This window comes from Apis laboriosa, unplaced genomic scaffold (genome assembly GCF_014066325.1).
Source record: "Apis laboriosa isolate Shangri-la unplaced genomic scaffold, ASM1406632v1 scaffold26_cov146, whole genome shotgun sequence".
NCBI classification, from domain to species: domain Eukaryota; kingdom Metazoa; phylum Arthropoda; class Insecta; order Hymenoptera; family Apidae; genus Apis; species Apis laboriosa.
In genome coordinates, this window is record NW_025222592.1 from 3,829,813 (window position 1) to 3,847,483 (window position 17,671).

Sequence of the window (17,671 nt, forward strand, 5' to 3'; positions counted from 1 at the left end):
TAAAAATGTTATTTATGTTTAAAAATTATTATTTATAATTATTTTTTTTTAAATGCTTATAAAATATATATTTTAATTGTTATAAAATCATATTGATTAGATCCTATTATGTAAATATTAACAATATAGTATGTTTGTTAACAATATATTAATATTAGCTCAGAGAAAAGCAATGTAATGTACAAAAATAATTAATAAATTATTTAGATTGTTAAATTTGCAGGAAAATAATCAAAAAAAAAAATTTGCATTGTTATTATTCTTGGTTAGAAATAAAGAAATAATATTTATTAATTTACAAATAAATTTTAAATAATTTTCAGAGAAAAGAAAAAAATAATTTTTGAATTAGAAAATTATAACAGAATTGTTGTTGTTGTTCAGGGTGAATTATATACACTAATGTAGAATGTATTATTATTGTTATAAAATTATTAATAAAAAAAGTAACATAATAAGAATTATAAAAAATATTATAGAATAGTTCATTGTACTTTAATATTGTACTTTATGCTAATGAAATTCCTATGTACATATAAATGTTTTTGATTTTTATATTATGGTTTTTTTAAATATTAATTCTAATGAATATTTTAATTTATTTTATTACTTTTCTATATTATAATTTTATAACAAAATTTTATAATAAAAGATCAAGTTACATACTTTTATATAACGATTTTTATAACAATATACTTTATCAACATTTTTTAATTATTTTGTTATTTATATCTTTTTAATTTTAGATAATATTATTATAGAAAATAAATATAATAAATATATTATTTGGTAAAAATGTTTCACCATTAAAACAGAGTATTATAAACACAATGATATATAATAATTAAATAAGCTCTATTTATTATTCTTTTAAGTTGCAGTTAATGTATACTATTGGCTGTGAAATATTTTATCGAATATATGTTGTAAACTAAGAGAAAATAATTATTCAAAGTTTTACTTGAATTATCTTTAAAAAAATATTTTATTGTTTACTCTTAGTATTTAAAGAAAATCTCTACATTGCTAATATTGTATATATAATATTGTTTTAACAACATTTTTAAGAACAAATATACATATATATAAAATGTTTAACATACTAAAAGTAAACAAATTACATGCGTCTTAACTTATATACAAAGTATTCGCTAATCCCAATATTAAATTCTTCCGATCATAATGCATTCTATTATCTAACCATTTTACACATATACTATATTTATTTAAAATTTAGATAGAAATTAGAAAATGGAAAGTAATGTTATTTAAAAAAAAATTGCTATTAAATTAAACTTATGAAATTAATATTAAATATTTCCATTTGAAAATTTAAACAACATTCCAATATAGTAGTATTATATATTACTAACGAAAAGTATATATATATATATATATATATATACACACACGACTATAAACAGTATAATTATAAGCTCCTCTCCAGTATAATTATCATCTGATAGTTTATGTTTTATTTGTAATATATTTAACTATTGGATAAATAAAAATAAAATAGTTTTATTTAATTCATAATATTATAATACAATATGCATATTATATTAATTATAATATTATATTTATTTAATATAATATTTTATAATTTGATGAATTTATTAATATTTAATTGTATTAATAGAAATAAAATTAATATATTAAAATACACAATATTATATTAAAATACACAATTTAATTTATAAATAATTTGTAATATTATTTTTAAATTTGTATTGAAATCATTTTATCATTCGTTGATAAAATTAATGAAATTATGTAATAGCTTTATCTGTTTGCATAGCTTCTTTAACATGTTTTTCATTTTCCAATCTTTATTTAATATATGATAAAATTCGTGGTCAAATATAACCTGTATGAATACAAATGTATCGAATGTAACGATGAATTAAGAATTAATTTATTATTTATTATATTAATGGAAATTTTGCTGTTATAATAAGAAATATTTTTTATTAATTGAGGTATTTATTATTTTCAATAATTTATTATTATTTTTTTTAATGATTTATATTTTAAAACCTATAAATTATAAACATAGTATTTAAAATAAACTATTGTAAAATAATATTTATGATTTAATAATTTTAGAATATATAGAATGGCAAAAAATAAAATACAAGATAAATTTACAAAATTAAAAAATAGAACTATTAATTCAAAAAAAGAAAATAAATTTAAGATGTCTATATTGAATATTTCAATTACAGTGTTATGTATTGCTATTGCTACTTGGTTTAGTTATAAAGGATATTTAGAAACAAGAGTAAATACTCCATATGATATAAAAAAGGTATATTCTCTTTTATTCCATTAGTTTTCAACTAATAGATAATAAATATTTTATTTTGACTAAAAATTTATTTTTTTTTATTTTTATTAAATTATTTATTATTTTACTAATATTTATTATTTTATTTTTATTAAAAATTTTATTTTAGTTATAAAACTATTAGCTTATTTAAAACTATTATATTATATATACTTATATATAACTAATATATAATTACATATGTTAATAATAGTTAGTTACAATCTCAGGATTGGATATCCCAGATAGATATTGGGGTACTTATCGATCAGGAGTTTATTTTGGATTAAGAACTCGAGATCCACATTCTTTAATAACAGGATTGATGTGGTATTTTCCACATTTGTTAAGGCAAGATGGTAGTGGCCTTAGACACTGGTGTGAACAAAATGATAAACTAGATAAGTAAATAAAATTTATATATTTATTTAATACATTTTGACAATTTTTTATAAAATAATTATATTTTAACATTTATTTAGATATGCATGGATGGAGCATGATGGAAAAACATTTGGTATTCAAGAAATAGTGGATAATTCAGCTATTTTAACTACTACATTTATTAAAACATCTGGTGGTAAACATGGAGGAGATTGGACAACAAGAATTGCTGTAACTTCTAAGAATCAGATACGAGATGGTGAAGAAATATCATTACTTTTCTATACTGCCATGGAAGAAAATGTTAAAGGATGGATTAAAGTTAATTTAAATGATGAAAAACAATTAACAAGTATTGAGGGAAATACTCAAAATTTGGGTTCATTTAGTATAAATCTTAATATGATACAGGGAACTGTAGAAGAACACTCTTTTTTAGTAACAGTTGTTTCTGGTTTAAATGTTTTGAAAGAAACTGTTCTTCAAAATCTTAGAATAGCATCTCACAAAGGATTATCAAAGAAATACATAGTTTTAGCAGGTGAACAAATACCATTATCAGCAGATGGAAAAAAAAGAGATGCAAACTTTATTGCAACACAAGTAACAGGAAGAATTCCTTTTGAAATTGAAATTAGTTATGAATCAGGTAGTTTTATTAATAGAGTTGACAAATTAACTGGTCAAAATTATGATCGTGCTCTAGAAATGCATCGGCAATTATTCGACGAAAAATTTGAGAAAGTCTTTAAATTAAGATCAAAAGGTTTTACAGAAGAAGAAATTAAGTTTGCTAAAATGGCATTATCAAATATGATGGGTTCCATAGGCTATTTCTATGGTAGTTCACAAGTACAAAGTCAATATACTAAAGGACCAGTGCCTTACTGGAAAGCACCTTTGTATACTTCAGTACCTAGTAGAAGCTTTTTTCCACGAGGATTTCTATGGGATGAAGGTTTTCATGGTTTACTTATTTCAATTTGGGATTTAGAAATTGAACTAGATATTATAAATCATTGGTTCGATTTAATGAACATAGAAGGTTGGATTCCAAGAGAAATGATTTTGGGTCAAGAAGCTTTAGCTAAAGTTCCAGAAGAATTTGTAACTCAAATAAATACAAATGCGAATCCACCTACGTTTTTTTTAACATTGCATTTTATACTTAAGCATAAACAAGAAGAAGTATTGAAAAAACATTTTCAATTCTTATATAATTTATATCCTCGTCTTCAAGCATGGTTTAATTGGTTTAATACTACACAAGCTGGAGATATATCAAGTACATATAGATGGCGAGGTAGAGATGGAACAACCAATAAAGAATTAAATCCTAAAACACTTACATCTGGATTTGATGATTATCCAAGAGCTTCTCATCCAAATATCGACGAACGACATGTTGATTTACGTTGTTGGATTGCATTTGCTGCTGATATTATGTATCAGATTAGTGAAATATTAAATCATCCAAATAATAAATACCTAGAAACTTATCACTATTTATCTGATAATGATTTATTAAATAAATTACATTTATCGCCACATACACAAACTTATGCTGATTTCGGATTGCATACAGATAAAGTATTTTTACGAAAATCATCTTCGCCTTCAAGATCACATATACAGCCATCGGAAACAATACGAATTGTTATGGAAGATCCGACTTTAAGATATGTTGATTCATCATTTGGATATGTTTCATTATTTCCATTTATTTTACAAATTATTAATCCTAGATCTCCGCAATTGGGTAAAATATTACAAGATTTAATAAATCCTGATCTATTGTGGACCAAATATGGTTTACGATCACTTGCAAAGATATCACCATTTTATATGAAATATAATACTGAACATGATGCTCCTTATTGGAGAGGAGCTATATGGATAAATTTAAATTATTTAACAGTAAGAGCAGCATATTATTATTCCAATATTGAAGGACCATATAAAAGTGAAGCAAAAAAAATTTATCAAAATTTGAGAAAAAATTTAATACAAAATGTTATAAAACAATATAAAAAATCTGGATATATATGGGAAAATTATGGTGATATTCATGGAGAAGGTAAAAATAGTCATCCATTCACTGGTTGGACATCTCTAGTTGTACTACTTATGGCAGAAATTTATTAATTGTAAAATTGTATTATAAATAATTTCATTTATATGTATATTATTTTATTAATAGTAAAATTAAAAAATATTGCTGGGGATATTTTATATAAAGGATATATAAAATAAATCAGGATTTATATAAAATAAATATTACTAATGTGAATATTGACTATATTATTGTTATGCATACAAATGTGATAATATCTGTAAATTATTATAATCACTTATGAATATTTTTTTGTAATAAATAGAAAAATATTTTGTAACACAAAATATTTATTCATATACATATATAATAATCATATAAAATTAATTATCTATGAAATTTAATAGTAATTTTAATAGTGATCTCAAATAATATCATCAAATTGTATATTTTTACATTTTATATTTTTATATTTTATATTTTTATATTTTTATATTTTTATATTTTATAATAATTTTCTAATTATATATGATATATGATAATTATAAATTATTTAAATAAGTATTAAAATAAATTCTTAGTTTATGTTTAAATTATGTATAAGTTTTATATTTTTAAATTATAATAATTTTATTAAATATAATTATTGTATTTTCTAAAATTTAAGCAATAAGAAAAAACAATTTTAAAAATAATGTAATCAAATAAATTTCTGAAATCTTGGCTATAAAAAAATAATACTATAATATTGTAATAAATTACTTTAAAAATAAAAATTTTGAAATTAAAATTTAAAGTAAATGTGATTTTTTAATAAGTATTTTATTAATATTTATAATTAATACTTTTATTATGTATAATAGTTTAATAAATATTTAATAAATTTATACATATATAATAATAATAAATGTATATATATATATACATTTTAAGAAATTAAAAAAAATATATAATAAAAGAAAAAATTAATAAAAGATAAAACTTTATTATTTATTTCTGAATTTGCTAACAAACTTGAATAAGCTATTGGCAAACCTGCTAGTAACTAGTAACTACTTTTATTTCTCTTAGCTGTAAATAACTGTCTTTAGACCTCACCAAAGAATAGGTGTGCGATTGTGGGGTTACAGTTGTGAATTTGTATAGTTTTTATATAAAATAGTGAAATTTTTAGATAATTATGGAGCCATATGATGTAATAATTAATCAACCCGTAGTTATCGATAACGTAAGTAATACATAAAAATTTGTAATCTTTAAACATTTTTTTTTTCCTTTATATCGATGTGTCAAATTGAATTCTACCATAATGTCGGCTTTTCTAACGCTAATAATTTCATATTTTTTCTTTAAAATTATGATTATTATTTCTATATATAATCATTTAATATTTTAATAATTTATATAATCTTTTTATATTTATTTTATATCATTTTTATTATATTAATATTTTAATATTCAAATATGTTATGTATATTAAAATTGATCTATTAAAAATAATTACTATAGTTTAAAATCAATAATGATTCAATGATGATACTATATAATTCATTTTCTTAGGGTTCTGGTGTAATTAAAGCAGGATTTGCAGGTGATCAAATACCAAAATGCAGATTTCCAAATTAGTAAGTATATATATATATATATTTTAATACTATTGTACTATCATAGAATTAATTGACAAATAGTAAAATAAAATCAAATATAAGTTCTTAATATTTTTATTTTTAATTAATAATATTGCTTAATTTTTAGTCTATGATATTATTCTAATTAAATTGATAATTTTTTCTAGTATTGGTAGACCCAAACATATACGTGTTATGGCTGGTGCTTTAGAAGGAGATCTTTTTGTGGGTCCAATAGCAGAGGAACATCGTGGTCTCTTATCTCTTCGTTATCCAATGGAACATGGAGTTGTTACAGATTGGAATGATATGGAAAGAATTTGGTCTTATGTTTATAGTAAAGATCAATTAGCAACATTTAGCGAAGAACATCCAGTTTTATTAACAGAAGCACCTCTTAATCCAAGAAAAAATAGAGAAAAAGCTGCAGAAATATTCTTTGATACATTTAATGTTCCAGCATTATTTGTTTCAATGCAAGCTGTACTTAGTCTGTAGGTATTCAGTTATAATGGATTTACAATTTTATTTATGTTATGATGTTTTATATGTTTTAATACTGTTAAAATTAAATGTTGAATAATATTTTTATTATGTGAATTTAATTTAAAGATATGCCACAGGAAGAACTACAGGAGTAGTTTTAGACGCTGGAGATGGTGTAACACATGCAGTACCTATTTATGAAGGTTTTGCTATGCCTCATAGTATTATGAGAGTTGATATAGCAGGACGTGATGTCACAAGACATCTTCGACTACTTTTACGTAAAGAGGGTATTAATTTCAGAACTACAGCGGAATTTGAAATTGTTAGAACAATTAAGGAAAGAGCATGTTATCTTGCTAGCAATCCTCAAAAAGAAGAAACTATTGAAACAGAGAAATTCCAATATGTATTACCTGATGGAAGTTACTTAGAAGTAATAATTTATGTTATTTTTTAAAAGTACTTGTTATTTATTCTATTTATTTGAATGATTTGATTGACAATATCTTTTAAATTTATATGAAAATTTTTTATGTAAGTTATATGAAAATATATAATATATTTAGAATATATTTTTTTATAATAGATTGGTCCAGCACGATTTAGAGCTCCTGAAGTGCTTTTTAGACCAGATCTAATTGGAGAAGAATGTGAAGGACTTCATGAAGTACTAACATATTCCATTCAAAAGTCTGATTTAGACTTAAGGAAAGTATTATTTCAAAATATTGTTCTATCAGGAGGATCAACACTATTCCGTGTAAGTATAAAATTAATGAAATTTTTTATAGTATTTTTTTTATTATAATAGTTATATAAGTATTAATATATAAAGAATTAAATTTTAGAATCATTATAAATATTTTTATTTTGTGTTAGGGATTTGGTGATAGATTATTATCAGAAATTCGTAAAATGGCACCAAAAGATATAAAAATTAGGGTATGTAATATTATATAATAAATATTATCTTATATTTAATTTCTTTTATTAAAAATGTTTAAATTCAAACATATAGATATCAGCTCCTCAAGAACGATTATATAGTACATGGATTGGAGGTTCTATTTTGGCTTCTTTAGATACTTTTAAAAAAATGTGGGTTAGTAAAAGAGAATATGAAGAAGACGGTATAAGAGCAATTCATCGCAAGACATTTTGAATTTAATTCAAAATGATTTATATCATGTCAAATAATTTAAGTACAACATATAAATAATGGCACAGTCGGTATCAGATTCGACATGTACCGTATTAACTATGCTCTTTGGATGCTTTTAATATTGCAATTTTTTTTTAAATATTGCTTCAACTTCTTTTACACGAAAATATATTCCAAGGAATCATAAAATGTTCATATTCCATAAATTAGAATAGGAAAACATAATACAAAAAACAATATAATAAAATTTACTTACTTATACTCAATAATTTAATTTTCTCAATAATTTAAAATTTTTTATATGCAAATATTTATTTAGTTATAATTTTTAAAATAAAATTTTTATTATATTTTTAAGCAATTTCATTAAGATTCCTTGGAAATGTACATAAAAGTTTTCAAAGTTAGATACATTTTAACTTTCGAAGTTAAATGTACTTCGAAATAAAACTAAGTAATATGTTTAATAATAATGAAATTATTTCTTTCAAAATATCATCTTTCTAAGTTATAAATTTGTTTTTTTATACTATTTATAATTTTATATTTAATATAACAAAAATAGGATTTTATTAAAACAAATATAAAATGCTTTGATTAACAAAGTTATCGTTATAAAGAATATAATGTAATTTCTATTTATAGTAACAATTTTGCAAACTATTTGTAAATATGTATGCTTTGGTAAAATAAATCTATAAACTCTTTACATATGTACTGATTATATCAGTTTTGATGATGAAATAATAATTGCAAATTTATATTCTATATATAATTTCGTATATAACAAATATATAATAGAATATGTAATTACATAATAGAATTAAAAAATTTGAAATTATTTGATAGTAATTTATTGTAAAAATATTAAAAATATATCAAAAAATACTTGAGTTTTTTTTAACAATCATAAAATCATCGAAATGTTATTATTTACGATTATATTTTCTTTAAATATATTTTTATATTTATAAAAAAGATTTATAATTTTGTGTAATAATTTTTTTATAATTTTGTTATTGTTATATTTATATTTTACACATTTAATTTATTAATTAGGCTATATATTTTATTTATATTTTATATCTTATTTTGTTTACTATCACATTATTATTATAAATAATGAATTATAAATAATCAGTATTGTAAATGTAACAAATATAACAATATTTATATTGTTTATTTTTATAATAAAATAATAAATTATTATTGGTACAAATTATATCAATTAAATGTGGAAAATATATTTTTAAATAAACAGTATAATCCTATATTTTCAATTAAGAGTTTAAAATGTTTAATTTTATATAAAATTTATATATGTATATATATCTATATACCTATATAATAAATAAGTAATCGAATATGGCGATGCCTATGGTGACGCATCGTTTAGTAACATCTTATTTGTACAAATATTTTCAAATAATTTTAATAGACAATCTAAAATAAATATTGTTATATTGTTTTCTTATTTCTTAATAATTAGAATCTGCAAATCTGGATGAAACTAAGGAAAAGATGATCGCCGCCTCAGAACCGGTGGTAAATTAAATATTTTTTAGGTTATGATATAATTAATAAACATATGTAATTATAACTTTAAAAAGTACTGTTATTTTTTAATATTGAAAATACTTATTAATTTAAATAAATAACTTACTTATTCATTTTCAACTTTATATATTTTTATAAGGAATATATTCCTGGTGGAAGACAAATAATTTTACGACATCCTGAATCAGCGACTAATCAACAATTATCAAACAATCAAACAGTTGAAGGAGAAAGTATTTTATTACAAAAATTTAGTCAAGTAAACATTTCAGAAACTTTACCAGTAAGTATAATCATTTTATATATTAGTATTTCAAATATTTAAAGTTTATAATATATATAATTTTTATTTATTTACTATAAATGTAGAAGGAATTTTGGATTGTACGTGAAAATGATACATGTGGTGAAGAAGAATTATATTGTTCTGGCAAAATTGCAATTCATTCAAAGGGTAATCAAACTACAAGAATATTGCAAACAACTTATACTTGTGAAACAGATATTAAACATGCATTATGGTGTAAATTTCATACTAATATACCTGATCATTTAGTAAAAAGAAAAGAAATAGATGAGGAAAGTTATGATAAAACAATAGAATGCATTTGTTTAATTGATTCATATACTCTTAAAGTATTTACCAATATTGGAGAAGATTATGTATCTAGTTTACAATTTCAGGTAATATTTTGACTAAATTTATTTATTTAGTGAAATTTATAATTAAGTTGTATAATTTAGGTATCTGCTGTATGGGCAACAAAATATGGTATTTTATTAGAAAAAACACAAGTCCCTATATCAGAAATAAGGTTTGTTTTTTATTTTTTAAGAAATTTATATATTGAAATTGGAATATTAATAATATAATATGAATTTTAATCAATTTTAGATATACATCATTGGAAGGAAATAGATTACAATTAAAAAATGATATAAATTTACCAGTAGTATTTTCTCTTACACATCCTTTAGATGAAATTTGTCCTGTACTTATTAAACATGGTATCATATAAATTTTATTATAATCCTTCAATTCTATGAAGAATGTATTTAATATATAATTTTATTTATAGGAAACATATCATATATGTATGATTCAAATCAACAAATTATATTTACTAGTTCTGAACCATCTTTGGCTGTGATATATGATACAAAGACTGGATTACATTCTGTATATAAAATACGTAAAGCTTCAGTAGAAGAATGTCAAGTAGTTTGTGGAAATAATGATACTACTACTAGTATATTTAATCAATCAGCAAGTGCATCACCATTAAATATTGGAAATAATCTTTCCTATAAAAGTACAAATAAAGGACATTTAAGTATATTTGGTAAAAATGATATTTTTTATTTAATTCGAAAAAAATTAAAATATTTATTTAACAAATATATTTATATTTTAGGAGTTCCAAATCCACAATTTAATCTGGGATTAGGAATATCAAATAGTCCATTTGGTTCTCGAACATCTTATACTACTACTTGCTCTGGAGGTCCTTCACCTTCACAGCAACAACAGCAACATTCAAGATCTCAAAGTCCAATGGCAACTATTTCGCGTTGTCAATCTCCTACTCATTCTGCTTTTTCACCTTTACTTAGTGCACCTGCAAGTTCGATTATTCATCATACAAGGTTGCAACAAATGACTTCTGTATTAAATCATACACAAAATAGTCTTCTAGGTAGCTGCAGTAATATACAGTTACAGGATGTTATATCATCAAGTAAACCTTTGTATCCTGAAATATGTCTTGATCATGTATGGACTGAAAATGTTGGAATTCCAAAGTATATCATATTTTTATATAATCGTTGCAAATTTTCTTCATATTTTCTATTGTTTTAAAAAAATATAGCATTATTATTTTTTAAGGGATATTACATCTAGTCGAGCATCAAAAGTATTTTTGTCATCAGATTTTGTGGGACAAAACTACTTATGTTATTTAGTTCCACATAGATCACAACTTTTTCTAGTAAGACTTGAAAAGACAAATAAACAACAACAAATTATTTTTGGCATGGTAACGAACATTGTAGCAAAGGGTGCTGTTAATATACCAGTCAGTATTATTATTTCATACTAAATTAAAATTACTAATAAATTACTAATATAAAATGTTTTTTATTTTAGAATTTACATATAATAGCAATAATGGATTTGTCAAATGGAGTGGTATTATATTCGGGTATAACTTGTATCGGAAAATTACATGTAACAGGAATACTTCCAAATTTAACTGGATGTAACTATTTTTTATCTAATATCAATCATAAATTAGGTTCTCCTTTTCCACGACGAAGTTCCTTAATTTCTCAAAATTGTACTATTTCTCATGATATTAAATTTGAAGAAGAATTACATTTATTAAGTCCTGTAGGTGGTAATTGTGCAAGACCACCTATTTTGTTGGAAAATCCTTTAGTAGAAACTAATTTTCTCATTTTAAAAGAAGCAGTCGGAAATAAAATTACTTTAGAATATGGAAATAAAAATTATTTTCGAATAACATTACCGACATCCAGTACCTCTCCTTTAGGTAAATAAATAATAATAATAATTAAAAGTTATATAATTATTATTATTTTATTATTATTATTGTTATTATTATTATTATTATTATTATTATTATTATTATTATTATTATTATTATTATTATAATATTCATTTTAATAATAAATTATTCTGTATTCTTTATAGTAACCAAATGTTTACAAACATTAAGAGGTGTTTTACAAAAAGATTTAGCAATGCAATTATTGGTAAAATGGTATGGGGCACGAAATGCTCCTGGACCCCAAGATTTTTCACCAGAACAGGAATGGTATCTTTTTCTTGTAGTTTTATTTACATTATTAGGATATGAAGTAGAAAAATTACAGTTAATTCAAACAAATGAAAAAGATCAACTTGGTGAACGCAATAGTCCTATAGTGGTATCAAAAAAGCAAAAAACAAACAATTCTGGATCTAATGATGACTGGAAATATATGACAAATTTTATAAAAAATGGAAGTTCACAAATCTTTATTTCAAATATTCTTGGTCTTCAAAAAACATCTAATATATTTCAAACGTCAGTATCATATATTACAGAATCAAGTAATACAGGCAAAATAAATACACAATCTATTTTATTTCCATATTTTCCGCTCATTCTATTTTCTTTACATCTTTTATATGAAGAATTAAAGTTAAATATTGTAATGTCAGAAAGTTTACCTTTACTCGCACAATTACTATATCAATTAAGTTTGGATTTAAGATTTGATATATATTCTCATCATTATTTTCTTGATTATCCATCTATCTATTATTTGAAAAATACTACATCTCAAATGAAGGATACAGACTTGCAGAAAATTATTATACCAAATTATGTACCATTAAAACCACCAAATGTGTTTGAAACATTAAATAATTTACTAAATGGAATAGAAATAACACCATTTCCTTATTTAAGTCAAGTAAATCCGAAGACAAAAAATATAATTTATTTAATGGCACTTATAGCAAACGAAAATCAAGTTATTATATATGAAATTGATAAATTTATAAAGCATATAATACCAGCTGGAAGTCGTATAGATTTTCAAGAAAGTGGAAATAAATTTGAAAAAGAAATATATAAAAATATTGAATGTTCTGCAATAGATAGAATAGTTTTATTATATCATGAATTAGGTAGGTTTTTCATCATTAGCTTTAATCATCATTAATTTTGAATATAAATTAAAAATTATATATTTAATGTTTTTATTATTTATAGGTATGAATAAAAAGGATCTTGAAACATTACCTCCTGGTATATCATTATTATTAAAAGATATAATGTATAGATGTAGAGAACGACCGCCATCAAATTGGCCAATGCAAGCTTATGAATTAGTAGATCGACAAGATTTATCTGAATTAGATAAATCACCTCTATCAAATCATTTAGAAAATGAAGGAAAAAACTATTCAATCAAAGATCCTGAACAAGATGATGGCATGGAATTTGATGATGCCGTACGTTTAATTGTGTATATATATATATAAGTATCGAAAATATTTATGTAATATTATTTGTTAAAATTAATTATTATAATTGATGAATTATAATGTTATATAGATATTGAAATTGAGATTTAACAAAGATCATAGGGTAGCAGAAGTTCGAAAACTCCTAAACTCGTCAAAACCGGTAAGAATAGCAATAGTTCAGAGGCCAGATGTAAGTGATCATGAATTTATAGAAGAACAGGAGAAACATTTACATGCACTATGCACAAGAACAATGGCACTTCCAGTAGCTAGAGGCATGTTTACACTCAGAACTTCAACTCCTATTATTACAGAACAATTACCAATTCCACGACTTTGTTTAACTGGTATGAAAAAATAATAATATTCACATTACTAAATTTTTTTTAAAATCATAAAATGTTATTATATGTGTAGGAAAAGCACCTCCTCGTGGAACAACTGTAGAGCTAGCTCATATAGATGTTCCACCAAATATGAATTTATGGCCATTATTTCATAATGGTGTAGCTGCAGGTCTTCGTATTCATCCAGATGCATCTAATATTGATTCAACATGGATAGTATATAATAAGCAACAACAAGGCGAATTTGGTATTGAACATTCAGGATTCTTAATGGCTCTTGGTTTAAATGGTCACCTAAAAAATTTAGCGCCTTTTAGTATGTATGAATATCTAGTCGAATGTCATGAGGCTACCAGTGTTGGACTTCTGTTAGGATTATCAGCAACCCATCGTGGTACAATGAATGTTTCTATGACTAAATTATTATCTCTTCATGTAGAAACTCTATTACCTCCAACAAGTATCGAATTAAACGTTCAACAGAATGTTCAAGTTGCAGCATTAATGGGAGTCGGTTTAGTATATCAAGGAACTGCTCATAGACATATTTCATATGCTTTATTGTCAGAGATTGGTAACTATTTAATATAGAATTATAATTTTTATTTATATGTGATTTTATTAAATTAATTAAATTATTTAAAGGCAGACCTCCAGGACCGGAAATGAAAAACTGTATAGATCGAGAATCTTATTCTTTAGCAGCAGGTCTTGCATTAGGTTTAGTAGTATTAGGATGTGGAAGTGGATCAGATTTAGCTAATATACCAGATACTTTACATTATTATATGGTCGGAGGATATGTTAGACCTTTTACTGGAGCACAAAAAGATAAATATAAATCGCCTAGGTGTGTGTGTGTGCGCGCGCGCGTGCGTGTATGTGTGTATTCATGTTATAATAGAAATTATATATTTAAATTCTTTTTATATTTTTTCCTTTTTTTATTATTTTAGTTACCAAATAAGAGAAGGTGACTCTATAAATATTGATGTAACAAGTCCTGGAGCAACTATAGCTTTAGGTCTTATGTATTTTAATACAGGCAATAAAGCAGTAGCAGAATGGATGCAAGCTCCTGATACTCAATATTTATTAGATTTTGTACGACCTGATTTCTTATTATTGAGAATATTAGCAAAATCACTTATTCTCTGGAATGAAATTGAACCAACAAAATCCTGGGTTTCTAGTCACGTTCCTAATATCGTTTATAAATATAGATTACAAAAACCAACTTCAGAAATAGGACAGAATGTTGATTTGGAAACTATGAAGTAAGTATTTGAAATATGTATGCAAATAATAAAATATATATAAATATGTATGAATATTGTTATAACATTTTTTTATACTAATTGTACTAATTATTATTAATTAAAATACAGTCAAGCTTATTGCAATATAATTGCGGGTGCCTGTATGGCTTTGGGTTTAAAATTTGCTGGATCTGCCAATAGAAATGCTTTTAAAACTTTATATAATTATACCCAAATGTTTACAACATTATCACATAAAACTATTGCCGAATTAGCAGGAAAATCAACTATTGAAACTTGTTTAAATGTTACTTTACTTTCTGCTGCAATTGTAATGGCGGGAACTGGAAACTTAGAAGTAAATTTAATACATAATTATTTAATATTTTTATGTATATTATTTACTAATTTATTTATATTAAATTTTAGATCATGAGGATATGTCGACACATACGAACACGAGTAGGACCTGCAAGTAATGTTGTTACATATGGGTCTCATTTAGCAACACATATGGCTCTTGGTTTTCTCTTTCTTGGAGGAGGCAAATATACTCTTTCTAACAGTCCTAGTGCAATAGCTGCGCTTATAATTTCTCTTTTTCCAAAATTTCCAACACATAGTAATGATAATAGGTTAATATCAGTATAATATATTTATTAAAATTGATTTATTATCTTAATAAATATTTTTATTATCAGATATCATTTACAAGCATTGCGACATTTATACGTACTTGCTGCTGAACCACGTGTAATTTTACCTAAAGATATTGATAGTAGTCAATATTGTTATGCAACAGTACAATTAACATTTGAATCAGAAAAAGATGCTGAAGGACAAGATTTAATACTTCAGGCACCATGTTTATTGCCACAATTATGTAATATTAAGAAAATTGAACTAAAAGATGATAGATATTGGGAAATTATTTTTGAAAAAGATAATAATTGGCAACAGCTTGAAAATATGCTTAAAAAATGTGAAATGTTAGGTGTTAAGCAAAGAGCTGGTTGTTTACCATATATAGAAGATCCACATGTAATTATAATTTAGTTTTTTTATATAAAATTAAAATGCATTGAAATTTAATATTTTTTAACAATATATTTATAAATTTATAAATATATTTTATAAATATTTCAGGGTTTTAGAAGTTTAATCGCTCAAACATTAACAACAGAAAATGTTATTGCATGGGCTGCTCGTCCTGAATGTGTAACTTCATTTACAAATGATAAAACTATTTTAAATATAGTAAAATGTTTCTTACAATTGCCTAAAAAAAATAAAATTAAAAATGAGATTATCATAAAGATACAATCTTCTGGTAGCTCAGTTAAAAATACTTCTGGATATTTATCTCAAAATTTAAGTGATACATCCGAAAGAATAATATGTGATAGTTGGAATGAGCGATGTAATTCTAATGGAAAAATGGAAATTATAGAATTATCTACTTTAAAAAATACAAATTACTTATGTAAATATGAAGAACAATATTCTGAAATGTCAGAATTTGAAAAATACTTTTTACATACATTTGCTATAATTGTATATGAATGTGTAATAAAAGATAAAGTTAATCTTCTTCCTTTATGGGTTAATTTAATAAAAAGTATGGAAATTATAGAAAAAAAACCAAATAGTTTTTCTATATGGCAAATAAAACTTGTTTCATCTCAAATGTTAAAAAAATCTTACACAGAAAATAAAAATCCATTACTTGGTACAGAAAGCATACTTGCAATGAAACAAAGAATTTCATATATTATGGATAATTGGGAGCACGGTATGTATCATAATTTATTATATCAAATTTTTATTTTTTTCTTTTAATAATCAATAATTTTTGTAGAATTAACACCACATATTAAATCTTACTTAAAAAATGGAAAAATTGATGGAAATATATCATTATTACAAAAAATGTGCACATATTTTGTGTTTTATGACATTCCATATAAAACGGATTATCAAATAATCTGTAAGCTCAATTATTTTATTTATTGATATATTTTTATATTTATTTGTTTTTTATTATTGTTATTTTAACTATAATTTATTTTTAGTGTCATCATTATTAAATACAGAGGTAAGGCTTAAAATATCTAATGTAACATTGTACAAATTATATAAAGTATTAAAATCAAATTAATTGTGTTATAATTATATGAATAATTTTATATAAAAATAATTTTATATAAAATGTTCAAAAAAAAAAGATTATTGAATTAATTTAAATGAATTTGACAAAAAATATATAAACTTATAATTTTCATTAATCTATTTAAGCATAAAAGTTTTATTCAAAAAAAAATATTTTTTGTTTATAATATAATGCATAAATATATATGTAATGATATTTATAAACATAGTATATAAATGAATTGACAATATAATTAATAAAAAGTTAATTTATTA

At 22.8% G+C, this 17,671-nt stretch overlaps 3 protein-coding genes across 4 annotated transcripts; all 3 read left to right on the top strand.

Moving 5' to 3' along the window:
- The first annotated feature begins 2,103 nt into the window (after positions 1 to 2,103).
- On the top strand, positions 2,104 to 5,080 carry LOC122713696 (mannosyl-oligosaccharide glucosidase GCS1). Of its 2 annotated transcripts, none has more exons than XM_043934393.1 (3): positions 2,104 to 2,308; positions 2,541 to 2,731; positions 2,809 to 5,080. In XM_043934393.1, the coding sequence occupies exons 1-3, from the start codon at positions 2,117 to 2,119 to the stop codon at positions 4,853 to 4,855; spliced, it is 2,430 nt and encodes an 809-aa protein (XP_043790328.1). In that variant the 5' UTR covers positions 2,104 to 2,116; the 3' UTR covers positions 4,856 to 5,080. The 2 variants fall into 2 exon arrangements, with proteins under 2 accessions (XP_043790328.1, XP_043790329.1); XM_043934394.1 differs by having other exon boundaries at positions 2,181 to 2,308; positions 2,557 to 2,731; positions 2,809 to 5,079.
- A 754-nt stretch (positions 5,081 to 5,834) lies between these two features.
- On the top strand, positions 5,835 to 8,289 carry LOC122713942 (actin-related protein 1). The gene is made up of 7 exons (XM_043934783.1): positions 5,835 to 5,991; positions 6,324 to 6,388; positions 6,559 to 6,885; positions 7,004 to 7,313; positions 7,467 to 7,640; positions 7,760 to 7,822; positions 7,899 to 8,289. Exons 1-7 carry the CDS (start codon positions 5,944 to 5,946, stop codon positions 8,040 to 8,042), a joined length of 1,131 nt encoding a protein of 376 aa, XP_043790718.1. The 5' UTR covers positions 5,835 to 5,943; the 3' UTR covers positions 8,043 to 8,289.
- Positions 8,290 to 9,443: 1,154 nt separating this feature from the next.
- LOC122713843 (anaphase-promoting complex subunit 1) lies at positions 9,444 to 17,405 on the top strand. The gene is made up of 21 exons (XM_043934636.1): positions 9,444 to 9,587; positions 9,739 to 9,882; positions 9,969 to 10,283; positions 10,344 to 10,414; positions 10,495 to 10,607; positions 10,679 to 10,942; positions 11,015 to 11,402; positions 11,488 to 11,677; positions 11,749 to 12,154; positions 12,316 to 13,299; positions 13,385 to 13,626; positions 13,730 to 13,988; positions 14,059 to 14,562; positions 14,634 to 14,838; positions 14,945 to 15,265; positions 15,377 to 15,605; positions 15,677 to 15,882; positions 15,949 to 16,288; positions 16,394 to 17,039; positions 17,106 to 17,234; positions 17,320 to 17,405. Exons 1-21 carry the CDS (start codon positions 9,564 to 9,566, stop codon positions 17,403 to 17,405), a joined length of 6,066 nt encoding a protein of 2,021 aa, XP_043790571.1. The 5' UTR covers positions 9,444 to 9,563.
- The last annotated feature ends 266 nt before the right edge of the window (positions 17,406 to 17,671 follow it).